The 23,137-nt window shown below is 36.6% G+C and overlaps 1 protein-coding gene across 2 annotated transcripts in view; it reads left to right on the top strand.

Moving 5' to 3' along the window:
- The window catches only part of GALNT13 (polypeptide N-acetylgalactosaminyltransferase 13), a 552,783-nt gene that overhangs the window by 476,120 nt on the left and 53,526 nt on the right, over positions 1–23,137 (top strand). For both annotated transcript variants that reach the window (XM_024735936.1, XM_024735937.1), the window contains one exon: positions 9,652–9,791. In XM_024735936.1, coding sequence (XP_024591704.1) covers positions 9,652–9,791 — 140 coding nt within the window. The remainder of the gene's footprint in view (positions 1–9,651; positions 9,792–23,137) is intronic.

Below are 23,137 nucleotides of genomic sequence, written 5' to 3'. Positions count from 1 at the left end.
GATGCCATTGATTATAAAATATATCACGACTTCAGAGAACATATAATAATATGTGTCACGAAACTGAAGAAACAGTTACTTCCAGCATCCTGCAGAACGAGGAATGGATAGTACAAAATTCGTGAAGCATTTTATGGAAATATTTTGGTTGATCATTCAATTGCACACTGAAACTTTCTGGCTTGTATTTAATTGTCAAATCAGTAGAAAAACTCCCAATTATGTCATTACTGATCATTTATTTCTGTGAATTCAAGTTTGTCCTGGATCTTGGATCACATTGATCTGTTAGGACTGGAAGAATTTGCCAAATGGATCCTATCCTTCAAGGAATGATAATTACCATGTCATGTACCACCATCCAGGGAAAGATATCTCTGTACAGGTTTTTCAAAGTTTCTCCAGTTTTTCGATGTTATTAGTAGAGTGGGCAAGAGCTTGGACTGTGATAAATGGATGTGAATGACTTCTAATCCTCCTCCTGATATTTTCTAAGTAAGCTTGAGCATGTTATTTAACCTTTTAAAGTCTCAATTCTTTCATCCTTAAAAATAATAATAGATAGGGATACTACAGAGATTTAATGAGAAAGTATGTATGAGAGTATCTATAGTGGACTTTAGGAAAAAACATGAAGTGAAAAAATTTAAATTATTTTACGTTTAAAGTAATTACTGATAGGTATGCACATACTGCCATTTTGTTAATTGTTTTCTGGTTATTTTTGTAGTTTTTTGTTCCTTTCTTCTTTTGCTCTCTTCCCTTGCGATTTGAGGACTGTGTTTAGTGTTATGTTTGAATTCCTTTCTGTTTTGGGTGTGTATCTATTCTAGGTTTTGGATTTGTGGTTAGTATGAAGTTCATATATAACAGCCTTTATATATAAATATTTTAAGTTGATGATCTCTTAAGTTTTAATGCATTTTAAGAACCTGAGTTTTTACTCCCCCTTCATGTTTGTTATTGACATCATATTTTACATTTTTTTGTTTCATGTATCCTTTAATTACTTATTGTGGATACAGATATTACTACTTTTGTCTTTTAACCTTCCTACTAGTTTTATAAGTGGTTGATTTACTGTGTGCTTGCCTTTACCAATGAGATTTTTCCTTTTGTAATTTTCATATTTCTAGTTCTGGTCTTCTCTTAAGCTTTTGCTTGTCTGTAAAACTCTTTCTCTCTCCTTCAAGTCGAATGATAGCCTTTCCAGGTAGAATATTCTTTATTGCAGGTGTTTTCCTTTCATCACTTTGGATATAGTGTGCCACTCCCTTCTGGCCTGCAATGTTTCTGCTAAAGTCAACTGATAGCCTTTATGGGAGTTTCCTTTAAAAATGTTACTAGTTGCTTTTCTCATGCTGCTTTTAAGATGCTCTCTTTATCTCTAATTTTTGCCATTTTAATTATAAATTGTCTTGCTGTGGACCTCTTTGGGTTCATCTTGTTTGGGACTCTCTGTGCTTCCTGGATCTAGATGTCTGTTTCCCAAGTTAGGGAAGTTTTCTGCTATTACTTCTTCAGATAAGTTCCCTTACCCTTTCTCCTATTGGGACTCCTATTATGCAAATGTTAGTATACTTGATGTTTTCACAGAGGTGTCGTAAACTATCAGCATTTACAACATTGTTTTCTTTCTCTGTTCAGCTTCAGTGATTTCTACTCTTTCAGTCCACTGACTGTATCCTCTGTGTCATCTCTGTACTGTTGATTCCTTCAAGTGTATTTTTTTATTTCAGTTACTGTACTCTTCAGCTCATTTTGAGTCTTTATATTTTTTAACTCTTTGTTAAACTTCTAATTTCATCTATTCTTTTCCCAAGTTTGTTGAACATCTTTATGATTATTACCTTTAAGCCTTTGTCAGGTAGGCTATTTATCTTCACTTCATTTAGCTTTTTTCTATGGTTTTATCTTGTTCCTTCGTTTGGAACATATTCCTCTCTAGCCTCATCTTGCCTAACTTTCTGTGTTTATTTCTATGTATTAGGGAGGTTATGTCTTCCAATGTTTAAAATGTGGCCTTATTTAGGTGACTTCCTATAGGGCCCAGCAGCACACTCCCCTCTGGTCACTAGAGCTTTGTGTTCTTTATGCTCTATGTGGGCAGCACGTTGCCTTTCTCCTGTGGCAGAGCCAACTACTGTTGGCTTGCTGATAGGCAGGGCTGGCCCCTGGCCAGGTTGATTGCCAGGCCTTGCCTGGTGTGGTGGCTGCTGGCCCCCTAATGAGCAGGATTGGGTCCTGGAGTGGCTGGCTGCAGAGCCCAGTGGGGTGCAGGGCTGGTTTCTGCCAGCTGGTGGGCAGGGCCAGGTCTTAGAGTGACTGGTTGATGACCAGGGATGCCAGGGTTGGTGCTAGCCCACTGATGGTCCAGGCTGGGTCCCAGCATGGCTGACTCTGGGGTCCGGGGGTCATGGGACTGGTGCTGGCCTGCTGGTATGCATGGCCCAGTCCCCACTCAGCTATCTGCATACCATGGGGAATTGGGGCTGTTGCTGGCCCCTGGCACTTACAGGGTAGAGGGAGGATTTCAAAATGTCACTTGCCAGCAATAATATTATAGGAGTAAAATGAGCCCCCCAAAATGGCTGCATCCAGTGGCCAACTCCTTCATCCCCAGAAGGAGGCCCAGTTGTCTCCTGCCTCTCCAAGATCAGCAAACGGGTCTGACCCAGGCTCCTTTCAAACTACCATCTCTGGGCTTTGATTTGGATTGTACGAGATTCTGCATGAGCCCTTTAACAGTGAAATCTCTGTTTCCTATAGCCTTCCCACTCTCCTGAACATAAGCCCTGCTAGTCTTCAAAGCCAGACATTCTAGGGCCTTATCTTCCTGGTGCAGGATCCCTGGGCTAGGTGGCTCAATATGGGGCTCAGACCCCTCATTCCTTGCAGAGAACCTCTATAATTGTGATATCCCTCCCATTTGTGGGTTGCCAACCCTGAAGTTTTGGGTTCTAACTATATTGTGTCTCCATCATTCCTACTAATCTTACTGTGGTTCCTTTTTTTTTTAATTTTTATTTTATATCATAGTTGATTAACGATATTGTGTTAGTTTCAGGTGTACAGCAAAGTGATTCAGTGATACATATGTATGTATCTATTCTTTTTCAAATTATTTTCCCATTTAGGTTATTACAGAATATTGAGCAGAGTTCCCTGTGCTATAGAGTAGGTCCTTGTTGGTTATCTATTTTAAATATAGCAGTGTGTACATGTTAATCCCCAACTCTCAATCTATCCCTTCTCCCCACCCAGTAACCACGTTCGTTCTCTAAGTCTGTGACTCATATCATACTATGTGGTTCCTTCTTTATGTCTTCAGTTGGAATAAATCTTCTGGTCATTTGTATAGATAGTTATTACGCAAATAGTTATAATTTTGGTTTGTCTCTGGGAGGTGAGTTCAGGGTCTTCCTACTCCACCGTCTTTGCCACCTTCTGACCTGCCCACACTTTTGACTATAAAGATCAGATAAACTTAAATAAATTGAGAAGTTGTCTGATATTTGATTGTTCTATGTGCTGTTGCTCTCAGCAGACACTGTGATCTTTGTACAATTCATTATCTCATTTTTATTCCGTTAAAATAAAACTGAAGTAGTAATAGTAAATGATAAATTTAATAGATAATCACTGTGTATTATTAGCTGGCATGGGTCATCAGCCTCTTAATATAGTTCTATCCAGCGACTTCCTAATGAACGGTTATGAGCCTGGGTAACTTATATGCAAATTAAGAATGGGTAAAAATTAAAATGGCAGATTAAAAGAGTATTTTTAAATTAAAAAAATATTCCAACTAATCTGCTAAACATCTGACACAGTATAGTACTTAGATACTCTAGAATACAGTAATCCCTAGTTGGCTTAAAAATGATCTATCTTTTTATTACACTTAAGAAGAAATGTAGATCCTTATTCAAAAAGCTTTTGATGACAATTTTTCAAAGAAAATAACAAAATAAGGACGATTTTCTCTTTATAAGGAATTTTGAAAATATCAAAAAATTCTTAGCTGAAACTATGTATACGTATCTATAATAAGTATATTGTTAATATATCATTGTATCTATAATAAGTATATTAATATATCATTGTACATAAACTGTACAGTTTTAACTTTTGTGCTTAAGGAAAAAGATTTTTTAACATTTTTTTCTTTTTCTAGTAGCAAAGGGAATGTACTGTTTTTATTTTTCAGTTATTTTTGTTCCATACATTTTCATTCTACTCAGTTACAATGACAGTGTAATAAAAGTTCTTTATATTTTATTTACACTTCCCATATTTTATACAGACAAAATTATTTCAATACAGCAATTATATTTTGTCAATTAGGTATACCATTGATTTACTTAAGAATTCTCTTATTGAAGGAAATTATTTCCCATTTTCTCCACTTTAAGCCATGCTGCAGTATGTATTCTTATGCACAAAACTCTAAACTTTAATCTATAATCAGGCTATTCTGTCATCAGGTACTTTGATTATAGGTAAACCAGAACTATTAGGCTTATTAGGTATCTACGTGGGAAGAACTTAACAGATTATTATGACCTTCTATCTATTATCTATTTAAAGAATTAAAGCATGGGGCTTCCCTGGTGGCACAGTGGTTGAGAGCCCGCCTGCCGATGCAGGGTACATGGGTTCGTGCCCGGGTCCGGGAGGATCCCACATGCCGCGGAGCGGCTAGGCCCACGAGCTATGGCCGCTGAGCCTGCGCGTCCGGAGCCTGTGCCCCACAATGGGAGAGGCCACAACAGTGAGAGGCCCGCATACCGCAAAAAAAAAAAAAAAAAAAATCAAAAAAAAAAAAAAAAGAATTAAAGCATAATTGTTCTATGTATCTAAATTCAATACTACCATGAAATAGATTTTAAAATGATGAATGACAGATTAAATAAAATATAACTGCCCATAAATGTTATCATTTACCTATTAATCAAACCTGCAAATGTAGAGTTACTTAAAATACTTTTTATTCTAATTCATCATGAAACTCGGTCAGAGCTTCTCCAGCATTTGTTCAAGTCCCATTGAAAGACTTACCTTAAAAACTTACAATTCTTGTAAGTTGCCTTCGAAGAAAATCATAATTCATTGATTCCTTCTATTGCAACCTTCTTCCCTCACCCTATTCTATTTTTGTCATAGCACGTATCACCTTCTAATGTATTACTGTTTGCTTATGTTTCCTTACCCTAGAATGTAAACTCCATTGAGAAAGATACTTTTATTTGTTCACTGATGTATTCCAAGTACTTAGAAAACTGTGCCCTGTATATGGTTGGAACATGATAAATATCTGCTGACTTAATGTTGGCCTGACTTATGCTGTCTATCTTTGCCTGCTTTTCTTTCCATCTGTTTTACTCCTGTATTGGCTTCACTGTCTTAGGCATTCTCTATATGGTAGCCTCAGCAGCTCCAGGCTTTAATCATCTTTACAGCTAGCAATTCCAGAAGAAACAGAGCTTCAACTTCCTAACAGTCCTAGAAAGTTGTCAGAGTATACTTTTATTAGCCTAGATAGTTCACATGCCCATTCCTGAGCCAATCATTATGATGGGTTGTTGAGTAAGGCTGAGAAATGGACTGCTTTGATTGTCTTGGGTGTTATTCAGAATTTGGCCTGCTGCAACAGCACCATCCCCTGGGAACTTGTTAGGTATCCGGACTCTCAGGCCTACCTCTAGACCACCTGAATCAGAATGTGAATTTCAGCAAGATTCATTGGTGATAATGCCTTTATTCTATCATCCCAGTGGAGCTGGAAAGGCAGGAAGGGGGACGTGGTCACCAAGACACACAAAGTGAAAGTGGGGCTGTGATGGTTGCCCAAAGAAAACCTGAATGCTCTTACCAAAATGCAGAATGGATGTTGGGCAGGCAAAAACAACAGGTGTCCACTAAAATACATAATATGTATTCAGTAATTATTATACACCACGCACCGTACTATGCCTTTTTCAGATATTATTTAGTATTCACACCATCGTACAAGATATCATCAGACAGAATACCTTAGGCTTCAAGAGATTAAATAATGTGTCCAAAGTTTTCGTTGGGGAGGCAATGAGAGAATTAACCTGTGATATGACACCAAGTGCTAGCAAGTGTGCTGGAGAACAATTAAGCAGGATAGCGGGATAGAGCATTACCAGGATGAGAGGAAGGGCAATCAATTTAGATAGGAAGGTCAGGGTGAGCCTGAGGAAGTAAAGTTTGAGCAGAGATTTGGACAAAGTGTAGGACAACTCACCTAAGTTCCAGGGTAATACCTTTCCAGACGGGGGGGGGAAAAAGAGAGAGAAAGAGAAAGCCAGTGTTGCTACAATGAAGTGAATATAGGTGATTAATTCAGAGAGATAACCAAGAGTCATTTCATGAAGAAGCTTTGGCCATGGCTAGGATATTGTCAATTATTTTTAGCACAGTGGAAAACTATTGGAAGCTCTGGAGCAGAGGAGCACATGATTTTATTTATATTTCAAATATATTGCCTAGGGAGCAGGCAATAATAAATAAAGGATAGATGGAGAAATGTAAGATGTCAGGAGGACGAGTGAAGAGGCTACGGCAATGCTAGTCTAGGCAAGAGATGAGAGAGTGGGACCAGGATGGTAATGGGGATGGTAGAGGGGCTGGGGATATACAGATAGTCCCTGACTCATGATGATTCAACTTAATTTTTTGACTCTACTATGGCATGAAAGCAATATGTATTCAGTAGAAACTGTACTTCTCAAATTTCAGTTTTTTTTTTTTTTTAATTTCAGTTTTTGATATTTTTCCTGGCTAGCAACATGCAGTGTGATGCTCTCTTGAGAAGCTAGGCAGTCCCAGCTCCCAGTCAGCGTGCAATCAGGAGGGTGAACAACTGATATACTTAAAACCATTTCGTATCTACTCAATCATTTGTTTTTCACTTTCAGCTATTCTGTATCCATTCAATCATTCTGTTTTTCACTTTCAGTACAATATTCAATAAAGTACATGAGATATTCAATAATTTTTTATAAAATTGGATTGATGTTAGATGATTTTGCCCACTTGCAGGCTAATGTAAGTGTTCCGAGCACATTTACGGTAGGCTCAGCTCAGCTATTATGTTTGGTAGGTTAGGTGTATTGAGTGCATTTTGGACTTAACGATATTTTCAACTTACAATAGGTTTTTCAGGATGTAACCCCACAGTAAGTAGAAAGATCCATATTGTGAATTGCTAATGAATTGAATGTGTCTGTGAGATAAAAGGAATACTCCCTCGTTTTTGCCTTGAAAAAATGGGTGGATATTTGTGCTACTTACTGAAATGTAGAACCTTGAAGATGGATCATGTGGGAAATCAAGAGGACCTTTTTGACTGTGTCAAATTTGTGGCGCCTATTAGAAATCCCAGTAAGATTGCTGAGTAAACAATGGGATAAACTACTTCAGAGAGGTTTGGGTTGGCAATAAAGAGTTTGGGAAACAAGTGAGATAGTATTTTAAGCCATGGAAATGAATAATCTAATTCAGACTCTATTTCATAGTCACTCATTGACACTAACAGGTCTCACCATCTTGTAGCTGCACATACAGGAGTATGAGGCCTGTAGCAGAGGAAAAGAGAGCTGACAGGTCTCAAACAAGTCCTTCTATTCTTACAACCAGAGGGACATTGGTCAGAACCAGTCAGATGTCCTTGCCTAACTGCAGCGTTCTGAGAAATGTGGAGGAATTGATGAATGTTTGGTGAGCACTTCTGTGTCTTACATAATATTGAATATCTTACCTCTAAGTAGGAAAACCATACAGAGGGGAAAAGCAATGCTTACCTAAATATTAAGTCCACAGTATTTCTGTGCATTTCTAATGGTAATAAGCTCAATAAGCTCTATCATTCTCCACCAACCACCCTTTGAAAAATCTGATGTGGGCAATTAACATTTTCTCTTATCTCATGTAAAATATATGCAAATGAACCTTTAAACTTTCTTCCAATCAGGAAAGTGCTCATAAAAGCCTCCTAGGAAACAGTTCTGGAGCCAGGAATACTAAATCTTAACATGATGAAAAGGGAGCATACTGATATATAAATAAGCCACTTTGATTAAATTTGCCCACCTTGAAAATGAAACCAGAACTGTAAAACTAACTGTTGAACTAAGTCCTTTGAAGCAGCAGTGCCTTTTTTTTCTGGGTCCAATAGCATCTATAAGATTTTCAAGACTATTTGCGTAGCTCTTAACACAAAGAGAAATTCTTTTCGTGATCTATTTTGTAAATGTTTTTGAACCTCTTCTTTTGAAAGCTGCACTCCAGATTGGAAGTTCTGGATAGAATTATTTTGAAAGGAAGTATTTATCTGTCTAAAAAGCACAAAGATCACATTGTTTTCATCCAAACACTAGCTAGAAAAATCAATATTTTATTTTAGAAGGAAATGCTTTGGCTGCTTAAGCACAGCAGAATGCTTTCTAACAACAGTAAGACATTTAATTTTGAGAAAACAAAAATTCTGAAACGGGTGGTGGGGGGGTGGGAAGGACTGGCAGGTGACTGAGCTTCAAGAGTATCACCTCATTTGAAAATAGTGACCCAAATAATGGTATTAGTTACAGACATTTCAATTTCCTAAACAGCTGTTCCTTTCTTACAAAATGACTAATTGGCTTTGCTGTTTGGTTGGGATAGAATATACTAAATACTGGCCCATTTTCTTCCTGTGCCAAAGTCTGGTTGCTTACTAGTCTTAAACATGTTAAACAGAGACCTTTTCAAAATAATCTAAGAAATAACTGTCATCTTATCACAGTTTAGTCATTTCAATTGTCATTTTAATATTAATGAGCAATTCATGTCACCGTATCTTTTATATAAAAATCAGTGGCATTGTTATTTTAATTTCTCAACTAAAGAGCATTCTTTTATGATCTTCAATGGAAATATTCATAGTCTATTATATGAAGTACAATTAAGCAATTTTAATATACACATGTAAGTATATTTCATTTACTTATGTTTCTTTATGCTTATATATTTACTAACTTACTCAAGGATTTGAAGTGGTTTATGCTAACTTGTAAAATAAGATAGGAAAAAAAAAATCAGTAAAAAAAAATATTAGGTCTATGGTAAACCTAGATAGAATAAAAATTGAAGAAGGAAAATTTAGAACACATATGTGCCGTCCACTGTGAGGATTATATTTATGTAAATTTCTCATGAAATCCACAAGTGGTGAATAAATGATACTAAAGGGAAAATATGAGCAATAATAAAAATAGTGGAGCTACTGGAATTTTTATTAGAATCAACCACATTATCACACAGCTCAATTAAGCTTTGATTGTGAGATATTAAATTAATACCAAATTACACTTAGTTGATTAATTATTCAATCTAGGAAGTACAAGTACTTGGTGATAAATATTTGCATTTGAAAAGTCAAAACCAATGGAAAACCTTTTAATATCCATTTAATGTACTAATTGGATGATACTAAGAAAATCAGTGTAGTAGCAGCTGCATATGCAATTCAATTTGATGAAATTTTAATTATAGAGAAAAAAACTGATAGCAAAGTAAACAGTGAAACAGTGCTGAAATGAAAATAGCACGAACTGATTTGTGTGTTTCTCTGCAAAATTGCAGGTGTTGTCAAAGTGGATTATGGAGATGTGTCAGTCAGAAGAACACTAAGAGAAAATCTGAAGTGTAAGCCCTTTTCTTGGTACCTTGAAAACATCTATCCGGACTCCCAGATCCCAAGACGTTATTACTCACTTGGCGAGGTATGAATTATTTATTTTGGTTAAGTTATAAATATATTTTGCAAAAGGAGCAATTTCTAAGGAGCTCAATATTTTTTTTTAACATCTTTATTGGAGTATAATTGCTTTACAGTGGTGTGTTAGTTTCTGCTGTATAACAAAGTGAATCAGCTGTATGTATACATATATCCCCTCCTTCATGCATCTCCCTCCCACCCTCCCTATCCCACCCCTCTAGGTGGTCACAAAGCACTGAGCTGATCTCCCTGTGCTATGCAGCTGCTTCCCACTAACTATCTATTTTACATTTGGTAGTGTATATATGTCAATGCCACTCTCTCACTTCGTCCCAGCTTACCCTTCCCCCTCCCCATATCCTCAAGTCCATTCTCTACGCCTGCATCTTTATTCGTGTCCTGCCCGTAGGTTCCTCAGAAACATTTTTTTTTTAGATTCCATACATAATATACGTGTTAGCATATGGTATTTGTTTTTCTCTTTCTGACTTACTTCACTCTGTATGACAGACTCTGGGTCCATCCACCTCGCTACAAAAAACTCAATTTCATTCCTTTCTATGGCTGAGTAATATTCCATTGTATATACGTGCCACATCTTCTATAGACATTCACCTGTCAATCGACACTTAGGTTGCTTCCATGTCCTGGCTATTGTAAATAGAGCTGCAATGAACATTGTGGTACATGACTCTTTTGGAAGTATGGTTTTCTCAGGGTATATTGGTTTTTATTTTTTATGTCATGAATAAAATGCTTTAAGGGTTTTTAAACAGATCTATTTTAAATGACTTCTCATAAATTACAAGGACCATAAAGGTGTATATCACTGGGATTTGTAAAAAGTAAGAACATAGTTTAAGATGGAATAAATAGTATTTTCTTGTTTCTTTAGAGAACTTTAAAAAGTTCTCAAGCTTTTTAGTCATATGGAACTTAAATTTTATTGTAAACCCATGAAGAGCATGAAGAGCTTTTATTTATGTGGGCTCTAATTATTAATATTTATTATGTTGAAACAAACCAGAAACTTTAAAATTTATTAATTTATTGAAGGTAATATGTAATAATCCATTATACAATATAAGTAACATATTTTTGAAAAAGAAATATATTTTATAAAGCAAAACCAAATAGTAAGATTAGCATTATTTTTTTTTAATTGCATTAAAAACTGGTCAAAAAAAGATAGCTGGATTCTTACAAATGCTTCTATATTGTCTATTATAACACACCATGTAGCCTACAGAAGACTCCTTGTACATTCATGAGAAGTGACAGTGAAAAGTATTATCTTATTATTATCAAAATCATATAGACTTTGTGGACACACTGAGAACCCTTGATCTGCACCATCCTTTTTCAAAATATTATCTTTTTTTTGTAAATATTTTCACTTCTTTAATAAAAGTTTTTCACTCACACTCATCCAGAAAGCTACTTTTTCTAATCACCACATGCAATTCAGAGAATAACCCTACCCTAACTTTATTATCTAGAGAAGAAAAAAACGCCTTTGTCTTCTTTATTTCTTCTTTCTCTATGACTTTTAAAATTTTTATTGGAGTATACTTGATTTACAATGTTGTGTTAATTTCAGGTGTACAACAAAGTGAATCATACATACATCCACTCTTTTTTAGATGCTTTTCCCATATAGACCATTACAGAGTATTGAGTACAGTTCCCTGTGCTATATAATAGGTCCTTATTAGTTACCTATTTTATATATAGCAGTGTGTTAGATATCCCAATTTATCCTTCCCCCCTTTTCCCCCTTGGTAACTGTAAGTTTGTTTTCTATATCTGTGACTGTTTTGTAAATAAGTTCATTTGTACCTTTTTTCAGATTCCACATATAAGCGCTACCATATGATATCTTTTTCTTTCTGACTTCACTCAGTATGACAATCTCTAGGACCATCCATGTTGCTACAAATGGCAGTATTTTCTTTTTTATGGCTGAGTAATATTCCATTGTATGTACGTACCACCTCTTTATCCATTCCTCTGCTGATGGACATTTAGATTGCTTCCATGTCCTGGCTATTGTCAATAGTGCTGCAGTGAACATTGGGGTGCATGTATCTTTTCAAATTGTGGTTTTCTCCAGATATATGCCCAGGAGTGGGATTGCTGGATATTATGGTAGCTCTGTTGTTAGTTTTTTAAGGAACTTCCATCTGTTCTCCATAGAATGTACCAATTTACCTTCCCACCAACAGCATAGGAGGGTTCCCTTTTCTCCACACCCTCTCCAGCATTTATTGTTTGTAGATTTTTTGATGATGGCCATTCTGACCAGTGTGAGGTGATACCTCATTGTAGTTTTGATATGCATTTCTCTCATCATTAGTGATGTTGGGCATCTTTTCATGTGCTTTTTGGCCATCTGTATGTCTTCTTTGGAGAAATGTCTATTTAGATCTTCTGCCCATTTTTTGATTAGGTTGTTTGTTTTTTTGATGTTGAGCTGCATGAGCTGTTTGTATATTTTGGAGATTAATCCCTTGTGGGTCTCTTCGTTTGCAAATATTTTTCCCATTCTGAGGGTTGTCTTTTCATTTTGTTTATGGTTTCCTTTGCTGTGCAAAAGCTAAACGTTTAATCAGGTCCCATTTGTTTGTTTTTATTTTCATTATTCTAGGAGGTAGATCAAAAAAGATCTTGCTACATTTATGTCTGCCTATATTTTCCTCTAAGACTTTTATAGTATCTGGCCTTACATTTAGGTCTTTAATCCATTTTATTTTTCTGTATGATGTTAGGGAATGTTTTAAGTTCATTCTTTTACACGTAGCTGTCTCGTTTTCCCAGCACCACTTATTGAAGAGACTGTCTTTCCTCCATTGTATATTCTTGCCTCCTTCCTCATAGATTAGGTGACCATAGGTATGTGGGTTCATCTCTGGACTTTCTGTCCTGTTCCATTGATCTATATTTCTGTATATGTGCCAGTACCATACTCTTTTGATGACTGTAACTTTGTAGTATATTCTGAAGTCAGGGAGCCTTATTCCTCCAGCTCTATCTTTCTTAAGATTGCTTTGGCTCTTTGGGGTCTTTCTGTGTTTCCATACAAATTACAATGTTTTTGTTCAAATTCTGTGAAAAATGTCATTAGTAATTTGATAGGGATTGCATTGAATCTGTAGATTAGGTAATTATCTTTAGAAATTTAAAAATAACTATACAAGCATATGTTCCTAATACATATTCAATTGCTCAAAATAAGAATTATTCCTTTATGAATTATATGTTCCATACTGTTAATTTCCCACCTAATGGGGATTAGGTTTGAGAATCAAAACTAATTTAATATTGGTTGTAATTAAAGCATTTCAACAGCAATAATACATGCATTCCAAAAATATTTATTACATTTGTTGAATCTGCCATTTTTATAGGTCATAACAGTAGAATATCTGAAAATTCAGTCTAATACTTTTTGGTGCATTTGCCAAGATATCTATGACTTTATCCACTCTATAACTATAAACATAACTTGTGATTAACTAGAAAATAATTAAAGAAAATGCAATTTGTTCCTAGTTTTTAAAGGCTGTTTTTCTGTGCCTTATCATTGCACTGTTTGCCAAATCTCCACTTACTCATCAGCCAGGTAAATATCTCTCTAGAATTTTTCAGTTTACATCTATTCAACATTAATCTGAATACTGTAGTGCAAAGGTTCATGTGGAATAACACTGAATATACTACTTTCTCGGTGTAACTTTAGTCACTAGTCCTGGGCCTCTGCTGTTTTTGGGGTTTTTTTGTTTTCATTGGGAGGGTGTCATTGCTGTTTTCAAATATGCAGTATTCCCATGTTAGCACTAATGTCACAGGGATTTATTTATATTCAGTACATAAAATATATGAGTGTTTTTTAAACTGGAACACTGTTTGCATGTGAGTTATTATAATCTAGTTCTACTGAAGATCCCCAACAAAATATCTAACATTCATTTCTTTACTGAAAAGTTTGTGGGATCAAGTATGAATCTGACTGTACCTTTAGAAGAAGGGAGTTTTTCTCTTCTTGTAGTAGAGTATTTCTCCCATGGTAATCAATCAATGGACCCAGCTGATGAGTAAACATTGATAACTCTTTCTAAAAGAAGGTATGGCCAGGGCCTATATAACAAGACAGACATGAGTAAAGAGGGCTTTTGGAAATTCTCTGAGGCCACCGGGGTGACTCCTGAGCAAGATTCAGGAACCTAGATGGAAATGGAACCTAGATGTTTACTTCCATGTTAAAAATTCAGTTTTATGCTTTCCTGTACTACATCAAGAAACCTAATTAATTGACTTTCTGAAAAAGTGAAAATGAAGTGTGGGAAAATTCCTTTATACAACCTACTGATTTTAAAGTAACTATCTTCTGTAATGAATCTTATAGAAATCATTTGAAAAACTTAAAGATAGAGATTACACCTTTCAGGGTTTTTGAAACATATCCAGAAGAGGCAGCACGTTGTACTGAAAAAACCCCAGGCTTCGGAATCAAGCAGAGGAGGGTTTAAATACTGACCTCACAGTTTAGGACTCAAGTAGCACTAGGTCTTCTCTCTGGTACCTGTCAGCAGCAGGAAGGTAATCATACAAGGTTATAGTGATGATTGAGGATACAGAGCATCTACAGCACCACCTAGCAAGAATTAGTAGCAGCACCAGTAGTTACAGGTATTGTAATTATTATAGAGCTACTATTGTTTTCTTACTATGTCAAACATTATGCTAGATGCTTAATAATAATTGCAGTAGTTAAAAATGACAATTCCATGACTTAGGTTTTGTTATTATCCCCAATTAAATATGGAACCTATATGGAGAAAGTTCATGTGATTGACCTAATGTTCACAGAGCTAATTAAATATTGGAGTCAGGATTCAATACATTTTAGTCCGACACTAAAGCTCACTTTTTCTTATAACTCGAAGGAGAAAATAGATTATATTACTATATGTTATTCATTCAAAATGCTTTTATTAAATAAGAAATTAAGCTAGAACCTGTGTTATATGCTAATGATGCAAAGTCAATAAGGAAAGACCTTTATTCTTAAGCCATTCTACTGAAATGGGGGTGAGGGGATGGCAAAAGAGCATCAAACAAACATGCGGTATATAGGCATGCTATAAGCTGCTATTTCAAAAACCCAAACCCAATAAATTCAAAACTCTATGACATATATTAAGTTTTGAACTTTCTGGAATATTAATGTACTGCAGTTTTCCACTTTAAAACCATCCTAAAGAGATGCAATCCTGCACCTGTTTCCTTGGAAACAGAAGGACAAATTCACCAAGCACTGCTTTCTAATTCAATTTTGCCTAGTCATGTATACATAATTTGATGGACACTTTGATAATGAGTTCGGGATGAACTGTTAATGGACAACAGTCATTTACTTAAATCTTTTTCTTTCTTACTACCTGTCATTAACCAATTTAAAAATGTAAAAAACTACCTTTCCTTATATATGAAGGTACTATCTCTCAAAGTCTCAAAGTGGTATCAGGTGTCCAAACCTACTTATCTAGAGGACAAAGTTATTTCTTTGTAGTAATTCATATGTACTCCTCACTTAATTTCAAATGAAATTGTTAGGATTTAACAATTTACAATTTCCTTTTTTTCAAAGCCTAGATATTTAATATTGCAGTGCATTGATGAATATAAATATTTTCATGTCAATTTCTCTTTATAACTTTCCTAGTTGTATTGCAAGATAGAGGCAAACATGGTATTCAGTTTCTATTATCGTGTATTGTCACCAAAATAATCATCAGTATTGATATCAGGTAGCTGTCTTAATTTCTTACATTTGCATTTTACTCAGGTAATTGAAATATTACTTTACCCAGCCCGTGAATTACATGCAGTTTCCAGTGGGAAGTTAAAAGCTGTGCAATTGCTTTGAACTAAAACCTTTAATTAAGTAGCTTAATGAAGCATATGCCTTTTAGACTTAGTAAGCAGATCATAATGGAATAAGAAGTAGAGCTTCTTGCAGCATTAAATTCTCTCTTAAGTAGTCCTTTAGCTTATGTATATTTAGCATGTCAGCTTCTGATCTTGTAAATATAAAAGCTAATTCAAGTATAAGATTGAAAAATGGCTTTCTAAAGTAGTAATGCTTCACCCTAAATTTTTGGCCTCAGACAGGCCAGCATTTTGGAAAAATGTGAGCTATGTAGAACACAAGAATAGAGAGGGCAAGAAGGGAGAGAAGAGGATTGCTGGAGCCAAATGACTTTTAACTCTTGGGGCTTAATATTTGCATTTACATGTTGCTTGGAAGACGTTTTGACATTAGTCTCTGCATTTTGTACTGCCTGCTTGACCTCGGCACTTCCTTCTCCTCTTGTATTCTTTAACCTTATCAGCTAGTTAAGATCCTTGCACACATTGACACTGTATTCCTTAAATATTGTTAAAGAGCAAATTTAACTAAAAATAGACATCTATTGACTGCAGGGATTAAGGATAAAATCAGTTACTGCCAAATGCAGAAGCTAAAACCTTGAGAGTGTTACCCTTTCTGCTGGTAATCAGGAGATCTATTTATAAATTCACCATCTTCTTGACCCTTTAATAGGATAACCAGTAAGAAAGCCTCATTTTATACAACTTGGCACAAGTGGGGGCATTCTCTCTGCCCATGATGATATTTCCAAAACTCTTTGGGACCAGTAGCTGATTTTCATCCCAGTGTAACTAAATATGCACATATACAGGCAGAATATATTACTCTTCATCAGATGTTAACCTTAAAGAACGTTGGGCTGGGTAACCCACCTATGGACAAAATGAGCAAGTATCCTACTAGAAAAAAATTTTTTTCTTTTTACTTTACACTGCTGATAAATAAATTAGAATCAATTCTATCACTTAAATATGTATTGGCACAAACAACTGCAACAAACTATATTCCAGTTAGGCATATGAATTCTCCTAGGATTCTTGTTTGCTTTTGTTATCCACCAAAATAAATGAAATTGTTCAGTTTTCTGTATTCTTTACTGTTTTGGTGAAGGAGGTTAAGATATCACAGACTCATAATTTTTAAATCTCACAGGACATTCTAAACCCAGGTTTGCATAAGAGATGTCAGCTTGGGTTTGTTAATTAAATAGATTTTGCAAATCTGTGTAAAATCATCTTTCTGATTTATTCATAATTTGGTAAAGAGAAAATAAATATACTTAAATGCATATTCACTGCAGCAATTAATTACATGCAAATATTAACATTAAACTCTGGAATGCACTGCAAATGTGCCAATTTCCTTCTTTACAAAGTAAAGAGGAACCAAATGAGGTTGACATATTTAAAATAATGAGTAACATAATGTGCAGTTGAAAGATAAGCATGTGTTGGAATAATTAAAGCCTAAAAAAAGCTAGTTTAAGTTGAGACTCTTATTTTAGAATGAAGTTTACCTGTTTGTTAGTTTTGAAGTTCAAAGGTGCTGGGGGTGGGAGTTTATGACTCTTTTTTAGAATTGGAGTTCTCATTGTTGCTTGCTGTTACAATCCAGCAGAGGGAGCAAAAGCTAGTGAACAAACCATGCAAGCAGTAAGAACATTACCAATGATACTACCAATGAGTAGAAACATTTAGAAAAAGACTTGCTGATTTCAAACATCAAAACACAAGTGGGAAAAATACTCCCAAGTTTATGTCATGAAAGATTGTTCTCAGGCAATAAAAGATTATGTGTAAACAAAGAAATGTCAAAGCAGACAACAAAGTTAAAACTACACTGGCCCTACACCATATATTCAAAGCTATACCACAACATAAGGAATGAGTCACAAGAATTTCTCAGAATGCAGAACTACCCATATGTTCTACCTATGTTGATACAGGTTGGATTCTGTAAGGAGTTTCTATGGATGAAGCTCCTCCATGTTTGTTTGCCTAGATTTTTCTCAGGATTAATGAGTGGCATGATCAAGCAACTGGTGTTGTCAGGTAATATGACACCAGTGACAAGATAAGGATCTTTCCTGAAATTTCATTTCTCTGCTTAAATAACATTCTTTGGGAATATATATATTTACCTCAATTCCAGGGTGTTCTTACAATGGTTCTGATTTTAAAATCATGCAAAATCATCCTATATCTGATCATCCTTTGCATCTCAAAAGATGAGATGCATAGTTTGTATGCCAGTATCTTATATTGTGCATTAAGATTTGCTTGTTGAAGACTGTCAGAAGACATTAGTGACTCTTTTTATGTTTGAAGAAAATATTACAGATTCCCACTGTTAGGCTCATTGACTTGAGAATAACCTGATGTACATCAGGCTGCCTTCTAGGTGTACATGCATTTTTTTTAAAAACCTCTGGATATCATAGGACTACTCACAAAAACCTCTCAGATACTGTCTCTATCCAGATGATATGTCCTTCTCAGTTTTTTAAGATGGGTTTTGATAGCCCTGTTCCCTGACACTCCATATTTGTATCCAATGTCATGATAGCCAGAAGTCATTTTCATGACCGGGGCCCAACAGTCTGACAGACACTCAGCATGGAAACCACTTTGCTTCTAGGCTTTTTTTTTTTTGCGGTACACGGGCCTCTCACTGCTGTGGCCTCTTCCGTTGCAGAGCACAGGCTCCGGACGCACAGGCTCAGCGGCCATGGCTCACGGGCCCAGCTGCTCCACGGCACGTGGGATCTTCCCGGACCGGGGCAAGAACCCGTGTCCCCTGCATCGGCAGGCGGACTCTCAACCACTGAGCCACCAGGGAAGCCCCTGCTTCTAGCCTTTTTGACCTGCTTCCTCAGGTCTGATCCTAGGCCCCTTTCATGTTCCATGTGTCTTTGCCACTGTCTGGATGACCTGTCATTTACCTTTATTCAACTAGAACTTAATCCTCCCTTCCTCCTCATAGGCCTCCTTTCTGAACAATACTGCCTGCCTACCTGTCTGGATGGCAGGACCAGGCAATTCCCAAACTCACTATAATAACTTTCAACAACTTATTTGGACAAACTACTTAACCTCTTTGTATCTTAATGTTTTCATGTGTAAAATTGGGGTAATAGGTTGGTTTTGAATTAGTTATTACACATAAGTGCTTGGGACAGTTCATGGCACATACAATTACAATTATAAATAATAATAATTATTGTGGTGGCTGTGGTGCTTGCCATCCCTGTCTCATTCTGAAAGCTTTCCTAAAACCACTGACTCCTAATTATTTCTAGTCTCCTAGAACCCATGTCCAGCCAGCCTCACCAGATTCAACTTGGGTTCCTATACTATATCCTCTTAGCACCTGCTGCATTCTAAGGGACAATTAATATTACATGTCTGGAAACCATCAAACCAATTTTTAGAAAAGTTAGAACATGTCATGAATAAAACAGGCTCCTTTTCATGAAGTCCCCAAAATGAGTCTATTCTGGAATTCTGAAAAAATAGCAGCAGCAGTGACATACTGTTTGAATCTCTTTGAATTTCTCCATTGAGGCAGAGAGAGCATCCAGGTTAAGCAAAACCAAAAACTGATGGACAACTTTAACAATAAAATTAGGTGACAAGGTATTCTCACCAATCCCAAAATATGACCAGTAAAATTCATGACCATATGATAATACAATCATTGATGACCATATGATAATACAATCATTGCAATAGGAAAAAAGGGAAGCAATGGGGTGCCTGATCGAAATGAGACCAGGATAACACCTGAGTTGCCAATAGATACTGAGAAATTGTTTTATGCCAATTTAATAATAGTAGTCGAAACTGGGAGAAGTGTTTTCATAAAATCCAATGTGCAAGTCATTGAAAAGTCCCCTCTCTATAAATGTCTGAACGGTCTGAAAACTCTGCAGCCTGTGAATTCTTACAACTCAATAACTGAAGCTCTTTCTCAGGAGAAACTTCAGGGAATAAAGCCCAACTTATGGAGGTAGGGACAACAGTGACAAAGTCCAGATAAAAATGGGAGAGGTCAGGGTGGGGCAGGGGGGTGGCGGTAGAGACAAGATAGCAGAGTAGAAGGACTTGAGCTTGCCTCCTCTCACAAAAACACCAAAATCACAAATAACTGCTAAACAACCATTGGACTTGAAAAAAGACTGGAATGTACCAAAAAAGATACATCTAAAAGACAAAGAAGAAGCCACAAGGAGACAGTAGGAGGGGGCCCATGTGCCAAATAATCAAATCCCATACCCACTGAGTGGGTGACCCACAAACTGGAAAATAATTACATCATAGAGGTTGTCCCACAGGAGTGAGAGTTCTGAACCCCACATCAGGCTCCCCAGTCTGGGGGTCTAACATTGGGAGGAGGAGCCCCCCAGAGCATTTGGCTTTGAAATCCAGTGGGGCTTGATCACAGAAACTCCACAGGACTGGGGGAAAGAGAAACTCCACCCTTGGAGGGTATACACCAGGACCCATGGAAAAAGCAGGGACTCCATAGGAGCCTGGGCCAGACCTACCTGCTAGTCTTGGTCTCCTGGAGAGCAGGGGGGTGGCTATGGCTCACTGTGGAAAAGAGGACACTGGTGGCAGAGGTACAGAGGAGTACTCATTGGCATGAACTCTCCAGGAGGCTGCCATTTTGTCACCAAGTCCTGGCCCCACCCAACAGCCTGAGGGCTTCAGTGCTGAGATGCCTCAGGCCAAACAACCAACAGGGTGGGAACACAGCTCCACCCATCAGCAGACATGCTGCCTAAAACCTTCCTGAACCCACAGCTGTCCATTAAACACACCCCTTGACACGGCCTGCCCACCAGAGGGACAAGACCCAGCTCCACCCACCGATAGGCAGGCACCAGTCCCTCCTACCAGGAAGCCTGCACAAGCCTCTTAGACCAGCATCACCCACCAGGGAACAGACACTAGAAGCAAGAGGACAATCCTGCAGCCTGTGGAACTGAGACTGGAAACAGAGAAAGTCAGACACAATGAGATGGAAAAGGAATATGCACCAGACAAATGGAAAAGATAAAACCCTGGAAGAACAACTAACTGAAGTGGAGATAGGCAATCTCCCTGCAAAATAATTCAGAGTAATGATGGTAAAGATGATCCAAGATCTTGGAAAAAGAATGGAGGCACAAACCGAGAAGATACAAAAACAGTTTAACAAAGAGATAAAGAACAAACAGAGTTGAACAATACAATAACTGAAATGAAAAATACACTAGAAAGAATCAGTAGCAGAATAACTGAGGCATAATAACTGATAAGTGACCTGGAAGATAGAAATGGTAGAAATCACTGCTGTAGAACAAAACAACGAGAAAAGAATGAAAAGAAAAGAGGACAGTCTCAGAGACCTCTGGGACAACATTAAACACACCAACATTTGCATTATAGGGGTCCCAGGATGAGAAGAGACATAGAAAGGGCCTGACAATATATTTGAAGAGATTATAGCCAAAACCCTCCGTAACATGGAAAAGGAAACACTCACTCAACTCCAGGAAGCGCAGAGTTCCATACAGGATAAACCCAAGGAGGAACATGCCAAGACACATATTAATCAATCTTACAAAAATTAAAGACAAAGAAAAAATATTAAAAGCAACAAAGGAAAAGCAGCAAGTAACATGCATGGGAATCCCTATAAGGTTATCAGCTGATTTTTCAACATAAACTCTACAGGCCAGAAGGGAGTGTCACTTTAAATATATTTAAAGTGATAAAAGGAAAAAACCTACAACTAAGAATATTCTACCCAGCAAGGCTTTCATTCAGATCCGACAGAGAAAACAAAAACTTTACAGACAAGCAAATAAGAGAGAATTCAGCACCACCAAACCAGCTTTACAACAAATGCTAAAGGAACTTCTCTAGGTGAAAAAGAAAAAGCCACAACTCTAAAGAAGAAAATTAGGAATGGGAAAGCTCACTGGTAAAGGCAAACATTTAGTAAACATAGGAAACCATCCACACACAAATGATATCAAAACCAGCAATCGTGAGAACAGGAGAATACAAATGCAGGATATTGGAAACACATTTGAAATTAAGAGAACAGCAACTTAAAACAATCTTGTGTGTATATATATATATAGACTGCTATATCAAAACCTCATGTAACTGCAAACCAAAAATCTATAATAGATATACACACAAAGAAGAAAAAGGAATACAAACACAACACTAGAAGTCATCAAATCACAAGAGAAGACAATAAAAGAGGAAGGGAAGAAAAAGACCTACCAAAAGAAATCTAAAACAATTAACTAAATGGCAAGAAGAACATACATATTGATAATTACATTAAATGTAAATGGATTAAATGCTCCAACCAAAAGATGTACACTGGCTGAATGGATACAAAAACAAGACCCGTATATAAGCTGTCTACAAAAGACCCACTTCAGAGGTAGGGACACATACACACTGAAAGTGACAGGATGCAAAAAGGTATTCCATGCAAATGGAAATTAAAAAAAAGCTGGAGTAAGCAACAACACTCATATCAGACAAAACACTTTAAAATAAAGACTGTTAGAAGAGACAAAGAAGGATACTACACAATGATTGAGGGATCAATCCAAGAAGAAGATATAACAATTATAAATATTTATGCACCCAACATAGGAACACCTCAATACATAAGGCAAATGCTAACAGCCATAACAGTAACACAAGAATACTGGGGGACTTTAACACCCCGCTTACACCAATGGACAGATCATCCAGACAGAAAATAAACAAGGAAACACAAGCTTTAAATGACACACACAACAATAGACCAGATGGGCTTGATATTTATAGGACATTCCACCCCAAAGTGGCAGAACACAGTTCTTCTCAACTGCACACAGAACATTCTCCAGGTTAGAGAACATGCTGGGCAACAAAGAAAACCCTGGTAAATTAAAGAAAATTGAAATCATATAAAGCATCTTTTCCAGCCACAACACTATGAGATTAGAAACTGAACACAAGAAAAAAACTGTAAAAAACACAAACATGTGAGGTTAAATAATATGCTGCTAAGCAACCAATGGATTGCTGAAGAAATCAAAAAGTACCTAGAGACAAATGCCAATGAAAAGACAACGATCCAAAACCTATGGGATGCAGCAAATGCAGTTCTAAGAGGGAAGTTTATAGCAGTGGATTCTTACCTCAGGAAACATGAAAAACTGCAAATAAACAACCTAACCTTACACATAAAGCAACTAGAAAGAAGAGCAAACAAAACCCAAACTTAGTAGAAGGAAAGAAGTCAGAAAAATCAGAGCAGAAATAAGTGAAACTGAGATGAAGAAAATAATAGCAAAGATCAGTGAAACTAAAAGCTGGTTCTTTGAAAAGATAAAATTGATAAACTTTTAGCCAGAC

Source organism: Neophocaena asiaeorientalis, unplaced genomic scaffold (assembly GCF_003031525.2).
Source record: "Neophocaena asiaeorientalis asiaeorientalis breed wild unplaced genomic scaffold, Neophocaena_asiaeorientalis_V1.1 scaffold72, whole genome shotgun sequence".
In the NCBI taxonomy this organism is placed as follows: Eukaryota; Metazoa; Chordata; class Mammalia; order Artiodactyla; family Phocoenidae; genus Neophocaena; species Neophocaena asiaeorientalis.
Note: the sequence above shows the minus strand (reverse complement) of the source record. Positions and strands in the feature narration are given on the sequence as shown.